The 25,193-nt window shown below is 32.4% G+C and overlaps 1 protein-coding gene across 3 annotated transcripts in view; it reads right to left on the bottom strand.

Moving 5' to 3' along the window:
- LOC126885607 (nuclear RNA export factor 2-like) overlaps positions 1–25,193 on the bottom strand; it is an 81,678-nt gene that overhangs the window by 16,368 nt on the left and 40,117 nt on the right. For 2 of the 3 annotated variants that reach the window (XM_050652224.1, XM_050652211.1), the window contains exons 4-6: positions 22,283–22,470; positions 14,321–14,464; positions 13,432–13,649 (exon numbers count right to left, since the gene is read on the bottom strand). In XM_050652224.1, the coding sequence (XP_050508181.1) occupies positions 13,432–13,649; positions 14,321–14,464; positions 22,283–22,470 (550 nt within the window). The remainder of the gene's footprint in view (positions 1–13,431; positions 13,650–14,320; positions 14,465–22,282; positions 22,471–25,193) is intronic. The other variant, XM_050652217.1, reaches the window with a different exon arrangement.

Here is a 25,193-nt window from a genome sequence, read left to right on the forward strand (position 1 = left end):
TTTTTCGGCTCGGGTAAATATTATTTTAGGTTCTTTGGATCATTGGGAACAAAAAATATTTTTTGTAATTTTTCTATAAAATTAATCGTTTCCGAGTTATAAACAATTTAAAACTGAAAAAATCGAATAATGACAATTTTCAAGGGTAAAAAACACAAATAAAAATTATTATTTTTGAAACTGTGTAATGCCCAAATTCAAGCTCAAGCCTTATTTTATCAGATACCGATAAGTAATTTGAACTTGTTTTATACTAAAATATATTTTTTTAGTTGTTATAAACAGCCCGATCGCCCGTCCTCTCATATGCGCTTTATTAACAAATTAAAAAGTAATGTTTTAGAATAAAATGTGCCAAAAACTCTTATGGCGAGCTCCTAGAAAAAGGATTGAGCTTGAATTTACGTACTTCATAATTTCTAAAATTATATTTTTTATTTGTGTTTTTGAACCTTGAAAATTGTCATTATTCGATTTTTTTCAGTTTTAAATTGTTTATAACTCGGAAACGATTAATTTTATAGAAAAATTATAAAAGATCATTTTTCTTTCCAATGATCCAAAGAACCTAAAGTATTATTTGCCCGAGCCGAAGACATTGATTTTTATAATTTGTTTAAATTTTTTGTTTAAATAAATGTAGCAATAACTCCGAAATTATGGCATGTAGGTATAGGGAATATAACATGAAAAATAATCAGTATTTCTTTAGGACTTCAAAATGCAAAAAGTATACAGGGTGTTCCGTTTGAAATAAGAAAGTTCATTAGATTTCCAGAAAAATGGAAAATCTGACAACAATGTAATTACCACTGTAATATCGACCGTCTTAGAAAACCTTTACTCACCAAAATCTATAAAAATCGTGCAAGCCGTTTCCGAGATAATTGAGTGTTTCCATACATAAAATGATAAAACTCACTCTGTACATGTTATAGTCAAACCCCAAAGTTCCGGCGCTAATAGGTTTGACTAGTCAATCTTCAGGTCTGACTAACGGTTTTAGTCAAACCCCGAAATAAATTCCATTTTCGGCCTTTGACTGAAGTGTTTTTAGTGCCTAACTAGTGCTAAACTAGAAGTGAATAACTTTTCAGTCAACTGTCTAAAGAAAATTAATCTGTTTCCGGATTTGCCTAATCAATCCTAGAAGCAACTGACAGATTCAGTCAAACGTTGTAACGGGTAGTTCTTTTAAGGACGACAGACTCAGTAAAACACAAGTTAAAAATAAAGCAAATATATTAAAGATAATTATATACAGTTTAAAACAAATAAAATAGAATATGATTCCATCTTCTGCAAAGGAAAAACAATATTAAACTTTATTATAGCCATCCGACCATAACAGCAACATTAAAATAATACGATAAACCATATATACAATAACAATATTGCTACGTTAAATCCACATAGTCTGGAGACCGCATTTCACTACAATGCAGTCACTCGCTCCTCGATACTACCGCCTACTGCGATAACGATTGTGGCAAGACTCCACGTCACTACGGTGGCGTCTACCTAGGCATAGTTCCACCTCACAAACGGTGCATCTTTGCCAAGCCAGCTAAAGCTCGTTCAATACGCGAGCATTAGCTGTTGAGCCATAGTTAGTTCAGTACGCTAACCATGACTGATTTTCTCATTCTCCTAGCTCGCCTTAAATATGCTCTCGATGCCCTCTCCTTCGGTTTCCCCCAGCGGTGCTATGAAGAAGGAATGCGCAAACACGGACACTCCATCGGTCGTCTCTGGTAATAGCAGCTCATCGCTTGCCGAGGTATCATATCGTTACAACGTCGCTAAAAATTCGTCTGGCCAAAAGCAAACTGATACTGATAATACTAGTAGGGGGCAACTTTCTCCTTCATACTCAGGCTAATGTTATGAAACCATTAAGGGGTTACATAGGTCTTGCGGGTAAAAAAAGTGACTTTAAAAAAAATTATATCTCGAAAACTAATAATTATTTTTATTTATAATTAGAACATGTAAAAGTATAGTACTTAAGGTACTCTCAAAAAAATTTTCAGCCAAAAATATTAATTTTTGTAGAGTTGACTGCAATTTTTCGACAGCAGCCCTATTTTTGCGGTGGGCAGCATAACTAAGTCCAGTCTCATCTGAAATCAAAAAATCAAAAAGTTTCTTGTAGTTTATACCTCTGGCTAGTAAATGAACGAAGGAATTTTTATTAGGTGAAGTTGTTTTTGTTTTATAAAAAAAACTACTTTAAAAATGGTCATTTTTGAAAAAATGAGAAAAATTGGGGTCGAAAATATGTTTAAACTTACGTAAAATCTTCAAATTTCATTTTTTTTAATTCCTTCTTTCATTCACTAGCCAGAGGTATAAGCTACAAGAAACTTTTTGATTTCAGATGAGACTGGACTTAGTTATGACGCCCACCGCAAAAAAGGGCTGTTGTCGAAAAATTGCAGTCAACTCTACAAAAATGAATATTTTTGGCTAAAAATTTTTTTGAGAGTACGTTAAGTACTATACTTTTACATGTTCCAATCATAAATAAAAATAATTTTTAGTTTTCGAGATATACTTTTTTTAAAGTCACATTTTTACCGGCAAGACCTATGATGTAACCCCTTAACTGAACCAAAATTTTCGGCCAATTTCGATCGGAAAAACTGTAACCATTTCTATTCCGAGCTTTGATAGGGCTAAAGGAGATGCTTGAAATGTTTTGGGTATCATACAAGATAAAACAATTGAGGGTTTATACAGAGTAGGGATGAAACACCGAAAAATAAACATACTTTTTTCGACGAATCAAATAAAAGTGCCCGACATTCAGCTGTCTCTAAGAGAAATCACTGCAAAAGATTCTAAAGGGAGACAAGTCTTTATAAAATGCTACTTCAATAAAAAATGCTCTTCAAAATTATGTAAATACAGGGTGAGTCATGACGAACTGTACATACTTCTACCTCGTACGGAGGCCTCTATGGGGAATAACAAATGACCATTAAAAAGTGTCTGCTCCCATTGTTTAATAATATACAGGGTGAGTTGTTAATTTTTACAGAAATTTGTATCCGCCATAATTTTTGAACGGTAAGATCGATGTGTCTCTTATTTTGGTCAATCGTTACATTATTACCACCCAATCAACTGATTTATTCAAACTAGAAGAAAATCAGGTCCGGCTTTAAAAAATTAGTTCGTATTGGCCTTGAAAAAAATTTCACCCTGTATACGATTTTTGAAAACTCTAATAAGAATTTTAAAAATTAGACAAATAGGCAATTAAAACGGCATATTTATTTTTCCCCACACGATTACTATATTTTTTATAAAAAAATCAAATTTCACTATGAATTAAAAGTTTGGTGAAGTGAACCATAGATTTAAAAAATTAACTTTTATTACAAAAATTAATTTTTTTTAACAAATATTTAATTTATAAGTTACCACCCAATCAAGTGATTTATTAAACTAGAAAAAAATCAGGTCCGGCTTTAAAAAATTAGTTCGTTTTGGTCTTAGAACAAATTTCACCCTGTATACGGTTTTTGAAAACTCTAATAAGAATTTTACAAATTATACAAATAGGCAATTAAAATGGCATATTTATTTTTTCCCCACACAATTACTTATTTTTTTATAAAAAAATCAAATTTGACTATGAATTAAAAGTTTGGTAAAGTGCACCAAAGATTTAAAAAAAATTAATTTTTTTTGAACAAAAATATTTAATTTATAAGTAATAATACTACCACTGCTCGTGCTATACGCTTTAAATAATACAAGCCTTTTAGCCAATTTCCCGAGTTTCAAAAGGAACATGTTGTTTTGAATAATACTAAAACATCATCCTGTATAATATTTGTTTGTCAAAAAGGAGATAAACAAATAAACCTAAATTAAACAAAAACAAAAAGAAATATTTTTCCCGTCGTTTTTTGCATCACTATCTTCTCATCATGTATTAATACTATGTATGTGTATAAAAATGATAATTTGACATTTTCGTTGTTTGAGAACATAATTTGACTTTTCGTTCGCCATTGTTATTATTTATTTGTGTTTCTTACACTATTTGTACTTTTTTGCATTATCATATTTTACAAAATATTTTGCCGAATCTACTTGCCAATGTAGCCGCCCGAGTTATGTACTTTATGCACGATGGGGCATCAGCACATTTCTCATTTGCTGTTCGTCAACATCTTCATGTGACTTATGGCAAGAGGTGAATAGAGCGCGGATGGCCTCATGCATGACCACCTAGATCACCTGATTTTAACCCTAAATGGTTTTATTATTTACAACGTATAGCACAAGCTGTGGAAGTATTAATACATATGTATAAATTAAATATATGTTCAAAAAAATTGATTTTTCAAGAAAAGCTATTTTTTGTAAATCTATGTAGTCCAGAATTCCTAATTCGGTCCTAATTGTAGTCCTAATTCGGATTTTTTGCACAATCTTACTCAAAAAGGACTCCTTTTAACAAATTTGCATGTTGCCAGGACCAAAAGGTGTTCAAAAATTTTTTAAACGTTTTTTTTTGTTTTTTTCCTAAAATTATTTTTTTTTGTATGGAAAAAAGTTTTTTTAGGTTTTTTTGGATCATTCCAAACAGAAAAGGTCTTTAGTGACTTCTCTCTAAAAATGATAGTTTTTGACATATAAGCGATTAAAAAGTGAAAAATTGCGAAATCGGCCATTTTTAACCCTCAAAAACTATGTGAAAAACTGAAAATTTGAATGTTGCCAAGGTAAGTAGATATTCTTTAAACATCGATTGATGAAATCCCGAAGAGTTTTTTGCAATACAATATTCAAAACTCCTTTGTTTTTTAATTGCTAATCAAGCGTGCGCGGCACTATTTTCCACCGACAGTATGGTGCAAATGAAAGGAATAAATTCGTTATTTCGTAAACCGGTGAATTTAAGGAAAAATCCCGAAACAGGTCGATTTTGATTTTTAAGTTATGATATTGTGGCATATATGGTATACTAGTGACGTCATCCATCTGGACGTGATGACGTAATCGATGATTTTTTTAAATGAGAATAGGGGTCGTGTGCTAGCTCATTTGAAAGGTTCTTCAATTCTCTATTCAGTAATATAAACATTTACATAATTATTTATACAGGGTGTCCAAAAATTTTTTATTAAATTAAATTATTTGACAAAAAAAGAAGTAGAAGGACACCCTGTATAAATAATTATGTAAATGTTTACATTACTGAATAGAGAATTGAAGAACCTTTCAAATGAGCTACCACACGACCCCTATTCTCATTTAAAAAATCATCGATTATGTCATCACGCCCAGACGGATGACGTCACTAGTATACCATATACGCCACAATATCATAACTTAAAAATAAAAATCGACCTGTTTCGGGATTTTTCCTTAAAGTCGCCGGTTTACGAAATAACGAATTTATTCCTTTCATTTGCACCATACTGTCGGTGGAAAATAGTGTCGCGCACGCTTGATTAGCAATTAAAAAACAAAGGAGTTTTGAATATTGTATTGCAAGAAACTCTTCGGGATTTCATCAATCGATGTTTAAAGAATATCTACCTACCTTGGCAACTTCAAATTTTCAGTTTTTCACATAGTTTTTGAGGGTTAAAAGTGGCCGATTTCGCAATTTTTCAATTTTTAATCGCTTATATGTCAAAAACTATAATTTTTAGAGAAAAGTCACTAAAGACCTTTCCTGTTTGGAATGATCCAAAAAACCTAAAAAAAAACTTTTTTCCATGCAAAAAAAATAATTTTAGGGAAAAAACACAAAAAAAAACGTTTAAAAAATTTTTGACCACCTTTTGGTCCTGGCAACATGCAAATTTGTTAAAAGGAGTCCTTTTTGAGTAAGATTGTGCAAAAAATCCGAATTAGAATATTTTCCCTAGCGGATGCGCAGTGGCTTTCTGGACTAATGGTTCACTTCACCAAACTTTTAATTCATAGCCAAATTTGATTTTTTTTATTACACTTTATTACAATTTAACATTAAGTAATCGTGTGGGGAAAAAAATAAATATGCCATTTTAATTGCCTATTTGTCTAATTTGTAAAATTCTTATTAGAGGTTTCAAAAACCGTATACAGGGTGAAATTTTTAAGACCAAAACGAACTAATTTTTTAAAGCCGGACCTGATTTTTTTCTAGTTTGAATAAATCAGTTGACTGGGTGGTAATAGTGTAACGATTGGCCAAAATAAGAGACACATCGATCTTACCGTTCAAAAATTATGGCGAATAAAAATTTCTGTAAAAATTAACAACTCGCCCTGTATCTTATTAAAAAATGGGGCAGACACTTTTTAATGGTCATTTGTTATTCCCCATAGGGGCCTCCATACGAGGCAGGAGTATGTACAGTTCCTCATGACTCACCCTGTATAAGAAGTCTAACGTATTGTGCAATTCTAAATGTTTATAATGTTTCACTATCTGAGAACAAAGCCTAATTTTTTTATTTTAATTACGACAATATAAAAACAAGAAACATTAAAATTAAAAAATTACGTCTTATTAAACCCACTCTATTACAATGATTGCTTACAAACATAAATATTGCTTGCAACAATTATGGCATAAACATCAATATCAAAAAACCAAGTATATGGTCTTCAGTAAAAACAGGACACAACCAGTACATATTAGTATAAACGGCATTCAAATTGAAAAAGTATCAAGTTACAAATACTTGGGAACTTTAATAAACGAAACTGGAGACCAAAACAATGAAATAAAAAGACGTATCGAAATTGCCAGGGCCACCTTCATAAAGATGAGAAAATTCTTCTGCAACAGAGATATAAGCATCCCTCTACGATTAAGAATGCTAAGAGGCTACGTATTTAACACGCTATTATACCGTGTAGAGGCCTGGACTCTCAATCAAAACAACATAAAAAATATTGAAAGTTTCGAGATGTGGTGTTATCGTCGAATGCTGAAGATAAGTTGGGTTGAAAGAGTCACAAACCTTGAAGTAATACGAAGGATAGGAAAAGACCCAGAAATTTTTTTAACGATAAAACGAACAAAACTCGTATATTTGGGATACCTGATGAGAGGACATAAATACGCATTACTTCAAAATATAATGCATGGAAAAATAGAAGGAAAACGGAATCCTGGCCGAAGAAGAATGTCATGGTTGCGGAATTTGAAAGAGTGGTTTGGGTGCACCACTAATGAACTTTTACGTCAGCTGTAAACAAGGTCAGGATAGCCTTGATTATTTCCAATCTCCGATAGGAGTGGCACAAGAAGAAGAAGAAACCCAATCTAACAAAAATGATTTTAACAAATTTTAATACCTGATCGGAGTTTGACTGGTTAAAGCCAGATTAAAAATAAAAATTGAAAAAATGATTAAATTAAAAAAATCTACTATCTAAAATAATCTAATAACTAGAAAAAAATACAAAAAAATATATAAAAAACAATTTAAAAAAAATTTAAAGAAAAAAAATCACTAAGAGGATTTAAACCTCCGAGGGGTTGAACCGGGTTGACATCTTATCGTAGTGACAAAAAAACAAAACAAAAAAAAATACAAAAAAGAATGCATTTATTTTAAATATTTAACATTAATATTTTTATTTGTAAAAGGTATACACTATGTGTTCTTGATAAACATAAAGTATAATATATTTTTATAATATTTATTAACATAGTATGTACCGGGTGTCCCAATAAGAATGGCTCTTGGCTATATCTCAGGAACCGTTTATAGTACAGCTTTGGGAAAAAAATTGTATAACAAAAGTTACCTCGAGAAAAGCCTGGAAATTATTTTCATATTTGTAAGTCCACCGCTAGAGGGCGTAATTGAATGTCAAAAATTTTACAAAATTTACATAATGAAAGAGCACTGAAAATCCAATCATCGTATTCTTCGCAAAATTATGCGAATATTTGATTTCACAAGTGTAACTCTACCTTTGCAAATAAGAGGTGGGGGTGAGTGGGAACCTTGTTATGAAAAATGGCTGTAAGTCCGGTTCTGCTTAATCGATTTTTGCAAACTTGGTCTCGTTGAAAACAGATCTTTTTCGTTAATGTAAGAGTTATAATTACGAAACAGCCTAATAAGTAATATGCCAGCTAGGGGGCGCTATTTTATGTTTTTAAGAAATCTAGTTTTTTTTTGGAAAATATTAAATACAAGTATGCACTTTTAACCATGTATTACAAAATTAGACCAAATTATCAACAGAATATCGAAAACCGCATGTCGATACCTTTTTTCTATCTCGAGATATCTTAAGAAACGTGTTAATTTTTAAACATAACTGATGATGTCTCCTGTAAACGAAGTTACGGAAATCAAAGTGGAAACAAGTAGTGTGCTGTGGAAAAAAATTAAAGCGTGACACTTGCGGAATGCAGACAGAAGTTAATACTTATTATAGATTCGATTATATTCGTTTGATTCAATTAGATTAAATTCGATTAGATTTAATTTTATTTAATATATATTATATCTATAATTTAATATAAATATATAATATATACCTAATTTAATACATAATATTATATACTAGTGATCTTACCCGTTAAAATTAGGATTATTAAGATATAAAGATACATAAAGCTTTAAATTATTAATTTTCTTAATAATGTAACCGATATTTTTAATTTAAAAATTTAATTACTGATGAAGTATAGTAAATACTTTGTGTAAATTTTAATCGTAAATAATGCACGGAAGAGTTCATTTATTTTTAGATACTCTCATTAAAGGGGAGGCCGTTATACAAAAGTGACTTTTTTAAATTTGTTGATTACATTATTCCTTTCAACCTACTTATCCTTAAATTGTATTTTTAAACATCCTATTCATTTTATATAATAATAATTAAATTCACTATCAAATTTGAAGTAAAACTTCTTTTGAAAGTTTGTTAATTCTAAAATTAATGGGTAAAATCACTAGTACAGTTTGCCAAACGTAGCAAAAAGTTTAAAAATTTCGGCTATTGTAAGATTTTCAAACTCTTTCCTACGTTTGACAAACCATATATATTATGCATTAAATTGGGTATATTTTAAATATATTAAATTATAAGCATAATTATAATAAATAAAATTAAATCCAATTAAATGGAATCGAATTGAATCGAACCGAATATAATTGAATCTATGAGAAATATTCACTTCTGTCGGCACTCCGCAAGTGTCCCGCTATAATTTGTTTCCATAGCACACTACCTGCTTTCACTTTGATTTCCTTAACTTCGTTTACCGGTGACATTATCAGTTTGTTTACAATTTATACGTTTCTTAAGATATTTCGAGATAGAAAAAAGGTATCGACATGCGGTTTTCGACATTCTGTTGATAATTTGGTCTAATTTTGTAATACAGGGTTAAAAGTGCATACTTGTATTTAATATTTTCCAAAGAAAACTAGATTTCTGAAAAACATTAAATAGCGCCCCCTAGCTGGCATATTACTCACTAGACTGTTTCGTAATTATAACTCTTACATTAACGAAAAAGATCTGTTTTCAACGAGACCAAGTTTGCAAAAATCGATTAAGCAGAACCGGACTTACAGCGATTTTTTCATAACAAGGTTCCCACTCACCCCCACCTCTTATTTGCACAGGTAGACTTAAACTTGTGAAATAAAATATGCGCAGAATTTTATGAAGAATACGATGATCGGATTTTCAGTACCCTTTCATTATGTAAATTTTGTAAAATTTTGATTTTTAAATTTTTTATATTCAATTACGCCCTCTAGCGGTGGACTTACAAATATGAAAATAATTTCCAGGCTTTTCTCGAGGCAACTTTTGTTATAAATTTTTTTTTTCAAAGCTGTACTGTAAACGGTTCCTGAGATATGGCCGAGAGCCATTCTTATTGGGACACCCGGTACATTAGCTCTAATGAGTAGGTAAAATAAGAAGTAAAATATTTTTAATATTATTATAATAACCATGTTTCACTAATTAGCAATATCTTTAATACATTTACTTTTGATTGAGACTGGCTGAATGACTATATTCCAAGCCAAAAAAAGCTCGATTTCATGAAATTAAGTTTCGAGGTTTGACTGACCAAATTAGTCTCTCCTAGGTTTGGCAATACGTGAGGCAATAATAAGATCTGACATTAATAATTTAATTATCATTTATAATGACGCTTCAGATTAAAAAAAAACTTTAATATTTGTTTTACATAATAGTATGGTATAGTTAGATCCAAACCCAGACATCCAAAGTGAAAGTTATCCTCCAACACCAAATTGTTCTATATGGTCCACATAATGTTCAGAAAAAAGTCACACCATTTTGAGCGTCGGGTTTGGGGGGGGGGAGAGGGGGGAGAAATCTGCAAATTCGTAGTTTTTTAGGTTTTTCAATATTTCTAAAACTCAGCGGTTTAGTATGAACAACCCTCTACACAAAATTGTTCTACATTAAATTTGAAATAAAAAAGGCCCTATGCATAACCCTTCTAAAATGAACGGTTCCGAAGTTACGGAGGTAGTATAGTATAATTGGTCCAAAAAAAGGCCTAACCCAGACATCCAAAGTAAAAGTTTTCCTTCAACACCAAATTGTTCTATATGGTCCACATATTGTTCAGTAAAAAGTTACACCATTTTGAGCGTCCGGTTTGGTGGGGAGATGGGGGAGAAGTCGGTAAATTAGTAGTTTTTTTACGTTTTTCGTCAATATTTCTAAGACTATGCTTTAGCGTAAGGCATGTTCTATAGAAAAATATTCTACATAAAATTTAAAACAAAAAAGGTTCTATACATAATTGTTATAAAATCAACGGTTCCAGAGTTACGGAGGGTGAAAAGTGGAGGTTTTCGATACTTTTTATATTTACCGATTTCTCTCCCCTCTCTCCCCCAAACCCGACGCTCAAAATGGTGTGACTTTTTTCTGAACATTATGTGGACCATATAGAACAATTTGGTGTTTTAGGATAACTTTCACTTTGGATGTCTGGGTTTTTGGTATACGCTGTGAGCTTCGCTGGTGTCGCTCCTAGCGGTTACTAATTCAAATTTTACCGGTAATTTTTAAATTTATTATTTAATTGTTATCGCTTAATATTTACAACGCAAAAAAGTAATTAAATTGTAATCGATTTTTTTAAGATTTTTCTAATCATTTTGACGTTCTATTGATAAAATATCAATTTCTTACTTCGGATACTTTGACAATAATCGTGTAGATGGCGCTAAGATTATAATAGATTATTTATAATTAGATATTACGGAACATTAAAAAAACTTAAATTTAGGGCCGGTTGTTCGAACGCTAATCAACAATGATCATTATCAAATAATTAATTACTGTCAATGTCAACTTTAAAAACATAATTAATTACAATTCTGAGACTATAATCAATTAATATAACAATAATTATTAACATAATTAATAATAAATCTCATAATTGTAATTAATTATGTTTTCAGCAACCCAAACAAAGTTGACATTGACAGTTTTGGTGACAGTAATTAAATATTTGATAATGATCATTGTTGATTAGCGTTCGAACAACCGGCCCTCAGTATTTAAAACGTAAGTATATTTAAGGTATAGTATTTTTACTACAAAAACGTTATTACGTAGGTCAAAATTTTTGACGTAAGAGAACTGTCAAAACATTAGAATGTGACTTTTCATTATTACCATATATATAATAAACATGGCAATAATGAAAAGTCACATTCTAATGTTTTGACAGTTCTCTTACGTCAAAAATTTTGACCTACGTAATAACGTTTTTGTAGTAAAAATACTATAAAAATATATACCACAGCTTTGACCAACTAATATTGTTTATAATTAATGTTTTTAATTTTAATTTTAAATTAATCACTTTGGCATTTATGTCAAATTTCCGGTAAACGTTTACAAACTTGTCACTACTGGCGTTCGCGAATTTGTAAATATCCCCTCTACGTACGAGCTCACAGCGTATAGTTATATCATAAATATTGCCCAAAAAATATAAAAAGTATCGAAAACTTCGACTTTTCACCCTCTGTAACTCTGGAACCGTTGATTTTATAACAATTATGTATAGAACATATTTTGTTTTAAATTTCATGTAAAACATTTTTGTATATAACATTGTTTACGCTAAAGCATAGTTTTAGAAATATTGACAAAAACGTAAAAAAACTACTAATTTACCGTCTTCTCTCCCATCTCCCTCCCAAACCGGACGCTCAAAATGGTGTAACTTTTTACTGAACAATATGTGGACCATATAGAACATTTTGGTGTTGGAGGAAAACTTTTACTTTGGATGTTTTGGTTAGGCCTTTTTTTGGACCAGTTATACTATAATACCTCCGTAACTTTGGAACCATTCATTTTAGAAAGATTATGCATAGGGCCTTTTTTATTTCAAATTTAATGTAGAACAATTTTGTATAAAGGGTTGTTTATGCTAAACCGCATAGTTTTAGAAATATTGGCGAAAAACTTAAAAAACTACGAATTTACCGATTTCTCCCCCCTCTCCCCCCAAACCCGACGCTCAAAATGGTGTGACTTTTTTCTGGACATTGTGTGGACCATATAGAACAATTTGGTGTTGAAGGATAACTTTCACTTTGGATGTCTGGGTTATGCCATCTTTTGGATCAACTATACTATACTATAAGTAAATGTAGTGCAGTTACTGAAGGCGGATATGAGTTATTACCTCCGATTTCAGTGACCTCCATCGATTTTCATGAAATTTGGTGAGTGGTTAGAGAATACCTTAAGGAACAAAAATGACATGGTGCCAACTTGCGCTTTTACCCTGGAGGTGCATGCCATCCCTTCTCGGGGTGAAAATTATATCTACTATTAAAAATAACTCCAGAAATCGATAGAGGAACAAATTCTAAGCAAAATCTGTTATATAGAGTTATTAAAATAAATCATTATTTTTTGAGTTATAAAAGGTTAAAGGGCCCCTGTTACATGGTTCTCGCAGTAAAATTTAGGCTTTAAGCGTTTCTGCCTCGGTTATTTTTTATCCTACAAAAATAATAACAGTACAATCTTTGCTAAAAAAACTATTTGGTTCTGTATCATTTTTTACGTATATGCAGTACTTTTTGAGTTATTGTCAAAAAAAGATTAATTTTACGAAAATTTGAAAAACTGACTTTTAAATCATATTATATTTTTTTCAAAAAACTTGATATAACACATTTTACTTAGAATTTGCCCCTTTACGGATTTATGAAGATATTTTTAATAAAACAATGTTCACCCCCGAGAAGGAGTGGCATCCACCCCAGGTTAAAAGCGCAAGCTGGTACCATGCCACTTTTGTTTCTTGAAGTATATTCTAACTACTCACCAATTTTCATGAAAATCGATGGAGGTTCAACGAAATCGGAGGTGAAAACCTTCAGTGACTGCACTAATGTTGATAAAACTAAAGGATATTACTTGGTGCGGCTCGAAGATATCTGATCCGCGATGTAGGAAGCGGTAAGACTGAACATTGCATCTTTCTGGTACGCCATTTTCAATATGTCCCGATTCGGTAGATCATAAAGGTAGAAATAATATTCAATGAACTGATTAATAAGATCTGCTGCTCCCAGATCGCACATATAGTGTCGTCTGCTGACAGGAAAACCGTCTTTTCTCAGAGGAAGCCCATCCTAAAACACATATACTATCTAAATTAAGTCAAAACCTACCCTAATACGCTTGATTTAAACACAACTGTTAAGGGGATGGGGTATGGTTTGAAATCAACATATCAAGCACATTTTTGTGAATTTTTTTCGAAGCTATGGGTATTTTGTGAATTGCAATTATTTTATTTTTAAATTAAATAAACATATTAAGTACAATTCAAAAAATATTTAGAAAAAAATTCAATCCAAAATATTGAAAAGTAAGCCATTGGTGACAAATTTTGACATGCAGCTCACAAAAAAATGGATTTTGCGGTGGACATCAGAACTCGTCACTATATCATACGAAACAAAAAGATTTAATTAGCTTATGAGTTTCACGAGGTCACAACGTCGAGTTTTTTTATTTTTAATGATTTTTGAATTTTTGGTATCACTCAGAAATCAAAAAAATGAAATTTTTGGTAAAAATTTTGTGAAAATCAACAGATTTATTATTGTTGAAAAGAAAATAAACAAAAAAAGAAAAATATCTCGACGTTGTTACCTCATGAAATGTCTTAAGAAAATCTGTGCAAAATATCAGGTAGATCGGCCGAGTAGTTTTTCAGTGTTTTCAGTCCACCGCATTTGAAAAAGTAGTTTTGAGAAAAATGCGTTTAAAGTTTTGACAACGGCATATCGAAACTTACCAAATGCGTAAGATATTTAAGATGTTTCGAAATTTTGGCAAAATATTCCTCTGGTCCATACTTGCTACATAAAGGATTACCATCCAGAAATAAATCTGTTAGGTTTAGTTCTGTCAAATGCTGTAGAGAATCAATATCATCGATCTAAAAGAAAATATGTAACAGTCATTCACGGAAACATTCGAATATGCAATAAGAAAAGTATAGGAGTGCTACAAAAAGATCGCATTTTTCATTCTTCTCTCATACACTATTCTCTATCATTATTTTATGCAATCGGGAATCTCTCTTATTCCCATAATCTATTTACATATATTTTGATACCTTTGTAATCTTAATCCCATCATTTTATAATCAACTGTAATTTATGTACATACAATAGGGAACTTGCACTAAAAAATTTTTTTGCATAAAATTGTTAATTTATGTTTAAAAATGTTATATTCAAAATATTACGTCTTAACAATGAATAGTGTACGTACAACATCTGATCAAAGTTCTGCGCCTAAAATTTCCGTTTCAAACAACTTCAAAAGCGCGAGCTTGGGTCTGACGTCACAGGCTACTCTTATCGTTTTTGCCCGTTCGGTGGGCTATTGATTTGAATGCAGTTTGCCATTGCCAGTTGTGCGTGTCGAATAACTGTGACGTTTGCTCGGTATTTATGTTATTGTATTTAGTGTAGTTTAGTGTATTTATTGTGTAATATACTTTATCAAAATGGAAAACAAATCTGCGCAATATAAGTACTGTATAGTGCCGGGATGCAAAAGCACAACTGTCAGAACATCCAACAAACATTTTTTTACTCTACCAAAAGAACCAAAACGTCGATTAAAATGGCTAAAGGCATGCAGGCGAGATAAAAAGGATATTTCACAAAACAGCATAGGTCTTTATGTCTGTGAGGATCATTTTGATGTAAGTATTTATCTAATTAGGTACCTATTTTCTACTTAAAAAAAAATATTAGTTATCGTTTCATGAAAAGTGCCTACTTATACTTGTTTATTTGTTGCAGTTGGAACAAGATATGGATAACTATATAAAATTCAAGATTATGGGTGGTCCCAAAATTAGTAAGTCAGGTGTTGTCCCGCACATATTTGATTGTCAACCAGACAGAAAACGAGCTTTTTCTCAGCCTGTGAGGGAAGCAGCCCTTAAAAGGGTTAAACGACAGCTTCTTGAAGATGCCGCTTCTACATCTAAGTCTGTTTTAGAGGACAATGATGATAAGAGACAATGTGATCCTAGTTTCACAAACTTAGTACAATCAGGACCTGAATTAAACCAATCAGCTTTACCTCAAAAACTGAATAATGCATCAACACAGACTCACATCAAAATAAGAAGTAAAGGTATTCAGTGCAAAATTCAAAGGAGTGTTACAGTCGGGTTGTCGCCATTGAAAATACATAATAAGGATGCAGGAACTTCACCTATAAAAGACTTGCAAATATTTGAAGATACAAAAAGTGAATCAGGAAGTTCTGTATTTGAAGAGTATAGTGAATATAGTGGTAGTGACGACTGTTGGTACAATGAAAGTGATTCTTTATCTTGTGATGAAGATACGAAAGAAGAGGAAGCAAAACAATTTAAAAGTTTGTCTTTGAGGTTTACAGTGATGAAGTTACAATACAGACCTAGACTGTATATGGGACTACCAAAATATGCATTTTACACGTTTCAATTAATGGAAAAATATTGTAAACTCAAACAATGCATCTATTTTTAACTCTTAAAAAGATAAGAACAGGACAAACATTTATGTCTCTTGGAGATGATTTCGGTATAAGCGAAAGCAATGCATCGAGAATATTTGCAAAATCTGTTCCATTACTTAGTAAATATTTAAGATCTTGTATTTTTAATCGCCAAGTGAGTTCAGTTAAATTAAACTTACCCTTAGCATTTCGAGCTCGTTATAGTAAAGTATTTTGTATTATCGATTGCTTAGAAATTGAAATTGAAAAACCATCAGATTCTGTTAAACAGTCCTTAACTTAAATGTGCAATACTCTAAAATATTTAATTGCTTGCACTCCTGATGGGATTATTAATTTTATTTCTAATGCTTTCGGTGGAAGAACGTCGGATGCAGTTATTCTTGAACATGGTGGTTTCTTAAATGTTCTTCCACCGAAAGTGGCGGTAATGGCTGACAGGGGTTTTAAACACATAGAGCATTTGTTAGTTAGCAGAGATTGCCAATTAATTAGACCACCAAGTGTATCTTCAAGTACAAAACTTACAAAAAGTGAAGTATTTGAAACAAAAAGAGTAGCTAGTTTAAGAATTCACATTGAACGAGTTATACGTAGATTAAGAGAATTTGCTTGCTTAGCCCCCCATGCCTGTATTGATAGCAAATTGATATCACATACAGATAATATAACAAACATTGTTTGTGCACTCATAAATTTACAGTCAGGAGTAATATCGGGAAAGTAATTTTAAATTGATTTTTTTGTATATCTACTCAATGATTTTGTGATCGAAATACAAGGAAAATACGATCGAAATACTAGGAATTTTCAATTAAAGACGATTAAAATGTACTATTGTACTTAATCGCTTTCTTTTGAAAACCCCTCGTGAGTAATAGTACTTATACGTTATAAACACATTAGTAATTTCTAAAGATTTATAAATTTCACTTTAAAGTAAATAAACTGATTGTAGAACTATGCAAGAATACAAATAATAGCTGGTAATTTCCATTTAAATACGATTAAAATGTAATATACCCGTAATACCTAATCGCGTTGTTTCCGACTGCTAGCTAGCCCGGTTGACCGTGGTCTCTGACGTCAGACGAATAGAAGGACGTTCAAGAGCCTCCTAAGATATTTGAATTTTATAGCATTTTCAAAACGTCGTAATTAGCGTACGGGTTAAAAATATTTGTTTTTTTTGGCATGCAAGCGTTTTAAGATCATGTTACCTTATGTTTTTTAATATTATTTTAATATTTAAAAATTTATGCAAGTTCCCTATTTCATATAACATCCATAATATCACTTCTGAAAATATTTCTTGAGTTTCTTAATTCTACCATATTATACCTTGTTTTTTAAATAGGAAGAACAATTCAAATTTACCGCGCCGTAACGCTTGTTTGTAATTAATCCAACCATAGGCAAATTTACTCCAGTAAATTATAAAATTTTGACACTATTTACGTTTATGAAATTTTGACACTAATGGCATTTAAAATGCCTAGGTTAATTAAGTTATATCGGCGATTTTTTTGTTTCTGCCGTATTCCTTTCATTTTTAGATTTTTCTTCTTCTTCTTAAGGTGCCTATCCGTTCCTGATGTTGGCGATCAGCATGGCTATCCTAACTTTGCTTGCTGCTATTCTGAATAGTCCGGTTGTCGATGTATTAAACCACTTTCTCAGGTTTTGAAACCAAGATATTCTTCTTCTCCCAGGTCCTCTATTTCCAAATATCTTGCCTTGAAGAATGAGTTGCAACAAGCCATATCTCTGTTCATTCCTCATAACATGGCCAAGATATTCTAGTTTGCGCTTTTTGATTGTGTTAATAATCCCGCATTCCTTGCCTATTCTACGTAGAACCTCAACATTAGTCACACGATCCACCCACGAAATTCTCAAAATGCGCCTGTAACACCACATCTCGAATGCCTCGAGTTTTTTTAAAAAAGCCTCGGAAAGTGTCCAGGCCTCTACTCCATATAATAACGTAGAAAATACATAGCATCTGATGATAGATATTTTGGTAGCAAGAGGTAAATCGTGGCTTCTGAAAAGAGACTTCCTATGCGTTGTTTTATTTCACTTGAGTGGTCCCACTGGCTGTTTATGTTGGTACCAAGGTATGTGTAGCTGTCGACCCTGTCAATTAGTTGTTGGTTAACCAAAAGCTGTGTATTTAATATTTCGCGCTTACTGACTACCATGTACTTTGTTTTTTTTTTCGTATTGAGATCAAGCCCGTATTCTCTACTTATATCTGATATGCGCGACATTATTCTTTGCAAACCATCTAGACTGTCTGCAAAAACTACAGCGTCGTCGGCATATCTAATGTTGTTCAGACGCACTCCATTGACTAATACGCCTTCCTGTAGTTCTCCCAGCGCTTGCTCGAATATACATTCAGAGTATATATTAAACAGCACCGGGGACAGGATGCATCCTTGCCTCACTCCTCTATCTATGGAGACTGCCTCTGTCAATTGATCATCCACTTTAATATTGGCAGTTTGGTTGTAATACAAATTATATATGATTCTCAAGTCTCTATCATCTACTCCCGCTTCTTTCAAGATGTTTATGAGTTTATCATGTTTTACTCTATCAAACGCCTTTTTGTAGTCGATAAAACAAATATACACGTCACAGTCAACATCCCAAATAAGCACTTGCACAGCGAATAGAGCCTCTCGGGTGCCTAAGGCATCGCGGAATCCAAACTGCGTCCATGATACCTGTTCTTCGCATTTTTTATATGTTCTGCCATGTATCACTTTCAGAAACGTTTTGATTAAGTGGCTCATTAGGCTAATTGTTCTGTAGTCTTCACATGTTTTGGCATTTACTTTTTTGGTTAAAGTTACGAAGGTCGACTTTAACCAGCTTTGAGGTATTTTTCCAGTTACGTATATTTTGTTGAATACAGTTGTTATCCATTTTATTCCTTGTTCATCCATAAGTTTTAGGAATTCTACATAAAACTGGTCAGGCCCTACAGCTTTACCATCTTTGGTTGTTTAGATTTTTAGTCTGCACTTATATAAAAAAGAGTTGTTTTAGAACTCGTTAGCAACGCATTAGTATAATTTAATATTTATGGATTACCGTCAAATACCGACATGATTAACCAAAAAAGAAGATAAATATGGTTATTTTTCTATAGTGACGGTATTGGGTGTAGGTGTGAATAGTTAGGTATAAGATTATAAGATAAATATAAAGTTAACTTGGTATCATTTTTATTACAGGAAATGTATGTTGTATACTCCGTCCCAAACCCTTTTTTTCGTGCGTCATTAATTTTGACGTCATATATGATTTTAAGAATGTCGCAAATCATTACATGACATTTTAGTTAAATCTGACACTGACAGTTGTCAGAATATTTATATTTATATAAACATCAATATTTATACAAATATTTGCCAGAATATTAATATTTAAAATAGTTTAATATAAAATTAAATAAATATAGTCGGTTCGCTAAACTCAGACGCAACTGGCTAGATATTTTAGTCGATAATTGTTTTGTTTTTTGACAATTTTGCAAAAATTGGCAAAATTACTAACTATTTAGTGATGATTAACTATTTAGTAATTATTTTTTACCAATTTTACTAAAATTGGGAAAATTACCGACTAAAATACCTAGAAAGTTGCGTCTGAGTTTAACGAACAGACTATATGTACATTTATATTTACATAAATTTATTATTACAATATTTATATTTACGTAGTTGACAAATTTCTAACCTAGAAATTACAATTGTCATTTTACCATATGGTCGATTATTTTTGTGTCAAATTATATTACTCGCCTCATTGATTGGTTATCTATCTATTTAGAGTATTGTCATCGTCAACTAATTATACATCTATAAGTAAAAATCCGTTTTAATATGCAAATACCCGTCAAGGAATACATAATTTTCTAAGTTCAATGTATAATAATCACAGAGGTACGTTTTTTTCTGACACTTTTAACTGTAATGCGTTAGAGAGAATAGGGCTTTTCATTCACAGTCATTTGTTTCGAGCTTCTGCCATATGTCGTATAATCCGTGTATATTAATATTATACACAGATTATACAACATATGACAGAAGCCCGAAACAAATGACAATCGATGAAAAGCCCTATTCGCGGTGTGCAAGTACTAGGAGGGGATACGAGAAACGATCGTGCGCGAATAGCCGAGAAATCTTGCAACTTTCTTAAATAATTCATATTATCAAATTGAAATTGTCAAATTGACGTATATTTCATACCTACTGTCATTGAAGAAGAAAAATTATATGTTGCTCACAATATTGATATGATATGCAATTATTATATAAAAGTATATTTAATTAGGTACATAATTATTGTATTTTGCTTGCAGTACTGCATTTTAATAATTAATTTTATTTACTACATACAATTGTTACCTTTTAATAACATAACCTAAATCTTACTTTTTCTAAAGGTAAAAGGTAAAGTTTTCAATACTAATAGCAACATTAATAATATTGAAAAATATTAAAAATATTACTAAAATATTTTTAAAATGAAAACTTATTGGTCCATTTCCCTGGTGACACCTCCAAGGCTTCTACAATATGCAAGCCAGATGGATGCTGCAGTGAAGACAAAAGGGAAGGAATTCTACACTATGCAATTCACAACCCCCGTCTGCAACTTGGTAAAGTTCCAACGGAAAATGGACCTAGTTACTCTATAGGAGTAATACTAATATAAAATAAAAATAAAAATGTATACCATTTTTATTCAGTTGCAATGCGAAGGCAAAACAATCTTATTTTTCACTTAGAATACGGAGCGCAGTCCAGCACTCTGAACCGACGATTTTAGACTCTTATTGGAGTCATCTTCGGAGAGGCGTAGGCCTGCTGCTCCTTACTCGAAGTAACCAACCATGAAAGCTTATCCCCACATTACAACTGACGTGTATGGATTTGGTGACTAGCGTTATCTGGCAAAAAAATTGTATACATTTTTATTTTTTTTTTATTTTACTTTTTCTTCTTATAATTTTTTTTGGGCTACGGCCTTGACAATTATCCAGCAACCAGGTCCAATATGATTGGCCAATATAATTGAAAGTGCGAAAAAAGTCGCCGGGCTATGAAATCAGGTGTCGTCGCTTTTCCGAACTTGCACGGTCCCAATACGATAATCTGTGACGCACTGAAAAAAGGGATTGGGACGGAGTATACCACACATAGTAAACTAAATTACTTATGGCCGGTTTCACCAACGATGAATAATAGTCTTCAGCCAATGACAAGTATATGCAGGGTTACACTCCGGATTTGAAAGACATGTCCGGATTGGCGTCCGGATATGAGAAATGCCCGGATTTTTTTCTTTACTAAAAAAATGGAAAACACTTGACTTGGCCCAACGGTGGGAAATTTCATTCTGCGCTAAATCAAATGGTTAAGGCTACAAGGTGATCCTACCTGGAAAGAGATGGAAGAGAGCGCTTTAACTATAGTCAGCGTTGTACCGAATTCTGTCGATGTGGATGAATTATTTGACGAGCGCTCGTCACTTCTCCAAGTTGGACTTTACTACTTAAAGAAGAAACCCCAAACACTCATGACAAATGGCGAAGCATTTTCTAAAAGCGACGTTTCCTTTACGAATATTTTTAAAATAGGAGAATTCATCTTTTGTCTGCCTGGTACTTCGGCTCCTACTGAACGTATCTTTTCTGTGATGAATTTTATATGGACGGCTGAAAGAGGAAGATTATCTCTGCCTGTTGTAAAGGAGCTTCTCACTATTAAAGCAAATTCTGTAATGCCATGTTCCAAATTCCATGACAAAACAAAAAATGACAAGCCACTTTTGAGAAAAATTATGTCTTCTGAAAAGTACGAAAGAACAGATGAAGAACATCCTATCCCTGGGCCCAGTACAAACTAAGCATTTCGCATATACATATGTGGGTACATTGCAGAGGTAGCAACACAGTCAAATTCACATTTTACATTTTCTACAACCCCTTGGACTATCCCTGTCTGGATTTGGCCTTAATAAATTATGGTAACTCTAAGTATATGGCCAATGAAAGGTATTCAGCCAATAAAACTGATACATCTACCTTTCACCAATGTCAAATTAGTATTAACTACATTAACTTAACTATATGGTATACAGCCAATTCCCGGGAACCATACCGTTTTAATTGTTAAAATTATTTGTTTTGTAATAATTTCACACTTACCAAATTATTGCTAAGATCAATGCTTTTGACACTATTTGGTGAAGAGGATAAAATTTTCAAAGGATCCAGTACTTTGATTCTATTTTTCCTCAGTATATATGACTCCATAGGTACAGACAGCTGTTTTGCTATGCGTAGTACAAAATACAGAATCTTCGGTTGAAATAGAGGAGTAAATTCTATGAGATCTAAAAATACAGTAAGTACAACTAGTTTTAACCCATTCGCTGCCATCACGCGCCAGCGCGTGACATGGTTACTTCAGCAAGGTGCCGATCACGTGCCATAGACTAATATGTCTACTTCAGTCAGGTCACAGTATAAAGAGGGACAGTAAAACCACTTCTATGTCGGCACTTTCAAGAACGACCATCTCAAGAAGTAATACCAGCAGTACGCAGTTGGTAATTCACCAGTGGTGGATGCGGGTTTTCCCTGTTGAAACCCGTACGTTTCTACGCGACTAGCAATGCGAGAGTGGAGAAAAAGCGACTGGGAACATTTCGCGGTCGCCATGCGCGATTAAAGATTTTACTTCCAATTTTTCGGAGAGTGGTTCTACTGTCTCTCTTTATACTGTGGTCAGGTTCCGTTTAACAGAATGGCTCCTAGCCGAATTCAATTCTCTTAAGCTGCGTTGACATTAGTCAACTGACTTAATCAACTCACTTGAAATCAAGTGAATTGAACGCTTTTTGAACGTCTAAACCACCAATTCATCTGAGTTGATTCATTTCTCTTGAAAGAACCGTCAGTTGAACACGTTTCAACTTTTCGTTCAAGTCGACAAATTCAAGATGGCCAGAACTAGATGGTCGGAGGAAAGATCGTTGAAATTTGTTGTAGCTTATAAAAAATATACATGTTTGTGGAATATAAAAAGTTTAGAATATAGAAATCGAGAATTGCTGGCAAATGCTCTCATGAAAATTAGTGATAGTCCAGAAAGCCACTGCGCATCCGCTAGGAAAAATATTCCGATTCGGATTTTTTGCACAATATTACTCAAAAAGGACCCCTTTTAACAAATTTGCATGTTGCCAGGACCAAAAGTGGATCAAAAATTTTTAAACGTTTTTTTTTTGTTTTTTTCCTAAAATTATTTTTTTTTGCATGGAACAAAGTTTTTTTGGGTTTTTTGGATCATTCCAAACAGAAAAGGTCTTTAGTGACATTTATTTAAAGTTGATAGTTTTTGACATATAAGCGATTAAAAATTGAAAAATTGCGAAATTGGCCATTTTTAACCCTCAAAAACTTTGTGAAAGACTGAAAATTTGAATGTTGCCAAGGTAGGTAGATATCTTTAAACATCGATTAATGAAATCCCGAAGAGTATTTTGCAATACACTATTCAAAACTCCTTTGTTTTTTAATTGCTAATCAAGCGTGCGCGACACTATTTTCCACCGACAGCAAATGAAAGGAATAAATTCGTTATTTCGTAAACCGGCGACTTTAAGGAAAAATCCCGAAACAGGTCGATTTTTATTTTTAAGTTATGATATTGTGGCGTATATGGTTTACTAGTGACGTCATCCATCTGGGCGTAATCGATGATTTTTTTAAATGTGAATAGGGGTCGTGTGCTAACTCATTTGAAAGGTTCTTCAATTCTCTATTTAGTAATATAAACATTTATATATTTATTTATACAGGGTGTTCTTCTACTTCTTTTTTTGTCAAATAATTTAATTTAATAAAAATTTTTTGGACACCCTGTATAAATAATTATGTAAATGTTTACATTCCTGAATAGAGAATTAAAGAACCTTTCAAATGAGCTATCACACGGCACCTATTCTCATTTAAAAAAATCATCGATTACGTCATCACGCCCAGACGGATGACGTCACTAGTATACCATATATGCCACAATATCATAACTTAAAAATAAAAATCGACCTGTTTCGGGTTTTTTCCTTAAAGTCGCCGGTTTACGAAATAACGAATTTATTCCTTTCATCTGCACCATACTGTATGCACATGCATCGGTGGAAAATAGTGTCGCGCACGCGTGATTAGAAATTAAAAAACAAAGGAGTTTTGAATACTGTATTGCAAAAAACTCTTCGGGATTTCATCAATCAATGTTTAAAGAATATCTACCTACCTTGGCAACATTCAAATTTTAAGTTTTACACATAGTTTTAGTTTTTGAAGGTTAAAAATGGCCGATTTCGCAATTTTTCAATTTTTAATCGCTTTAATGTCAAAAACTATCAACTTTAGAGAAAAGTCACTAAAGACCTTTTCTGTTTGGAATGATCCAAAAAAACCAAAAAAAAGTTTGTCCCATGCAAAAAAAATAATTTGAGGAAAAAACAAAAAAAAACGTTTAAAAAATTTTTGACCCACTTTTGGTCCTGGCAACATGCAAATTTGTTAAAAGGGGTCCTTTTTGATTAAGATTGTGCAAAAAATCCGAATCGGAATATTTTTCCTAGCGGATACGCAGTGGCTTTCTGGACTATGACGAAATGCGTGAAAACGGAATTTCCATGACTACGGTGGATGTTAAAAATCGAATAAAAAGTGTTAGTTTTTCAGAGCTTTGGTGTTACTCTTTCTAATAAAAAGTTTAATTGCTCCTCAGTCTTTCTCAGAAAATTTTTATAATCTTCTGCTTCTTTATCTCTTAGTTCTTGTAATAACCTTGCCGATGCCCCTAGTTCACTTCTACGTTTAATCCATTCTCTACACCAGAATCTTGTTTTGCGCCGCACAGTTTTACTTTTAGCAACTCAGTAGAATTAATAGGACTGCATTTAAAATACCACGATGAATCTCTGTTGGCGCCATTTTTTTTTACTGAAATGCCTTCAAGTCAATTGAAACATGTAAACCTTTTTGAGCGTTCAACTCACTTGAATTCAAGTGAGTTGATCAATTCCCTTGACCCATGTCAACG

The sequence above is a fragment of the Diabrotica virgifera genome, chromosome 1 (genome assembly GCF_917563875.1).
Source record: "Diabrotica virgifera virgifera chromosome 1, PGI_DIABVI_V3a".
Taxonomy (NCBI): domain Eukaryota; kingdom Metazoa; phylum Arthropoda; class Insecta; order Coleoptera; family Chrysomelidae; genus Diabrotica; species Diabrotica virgifera.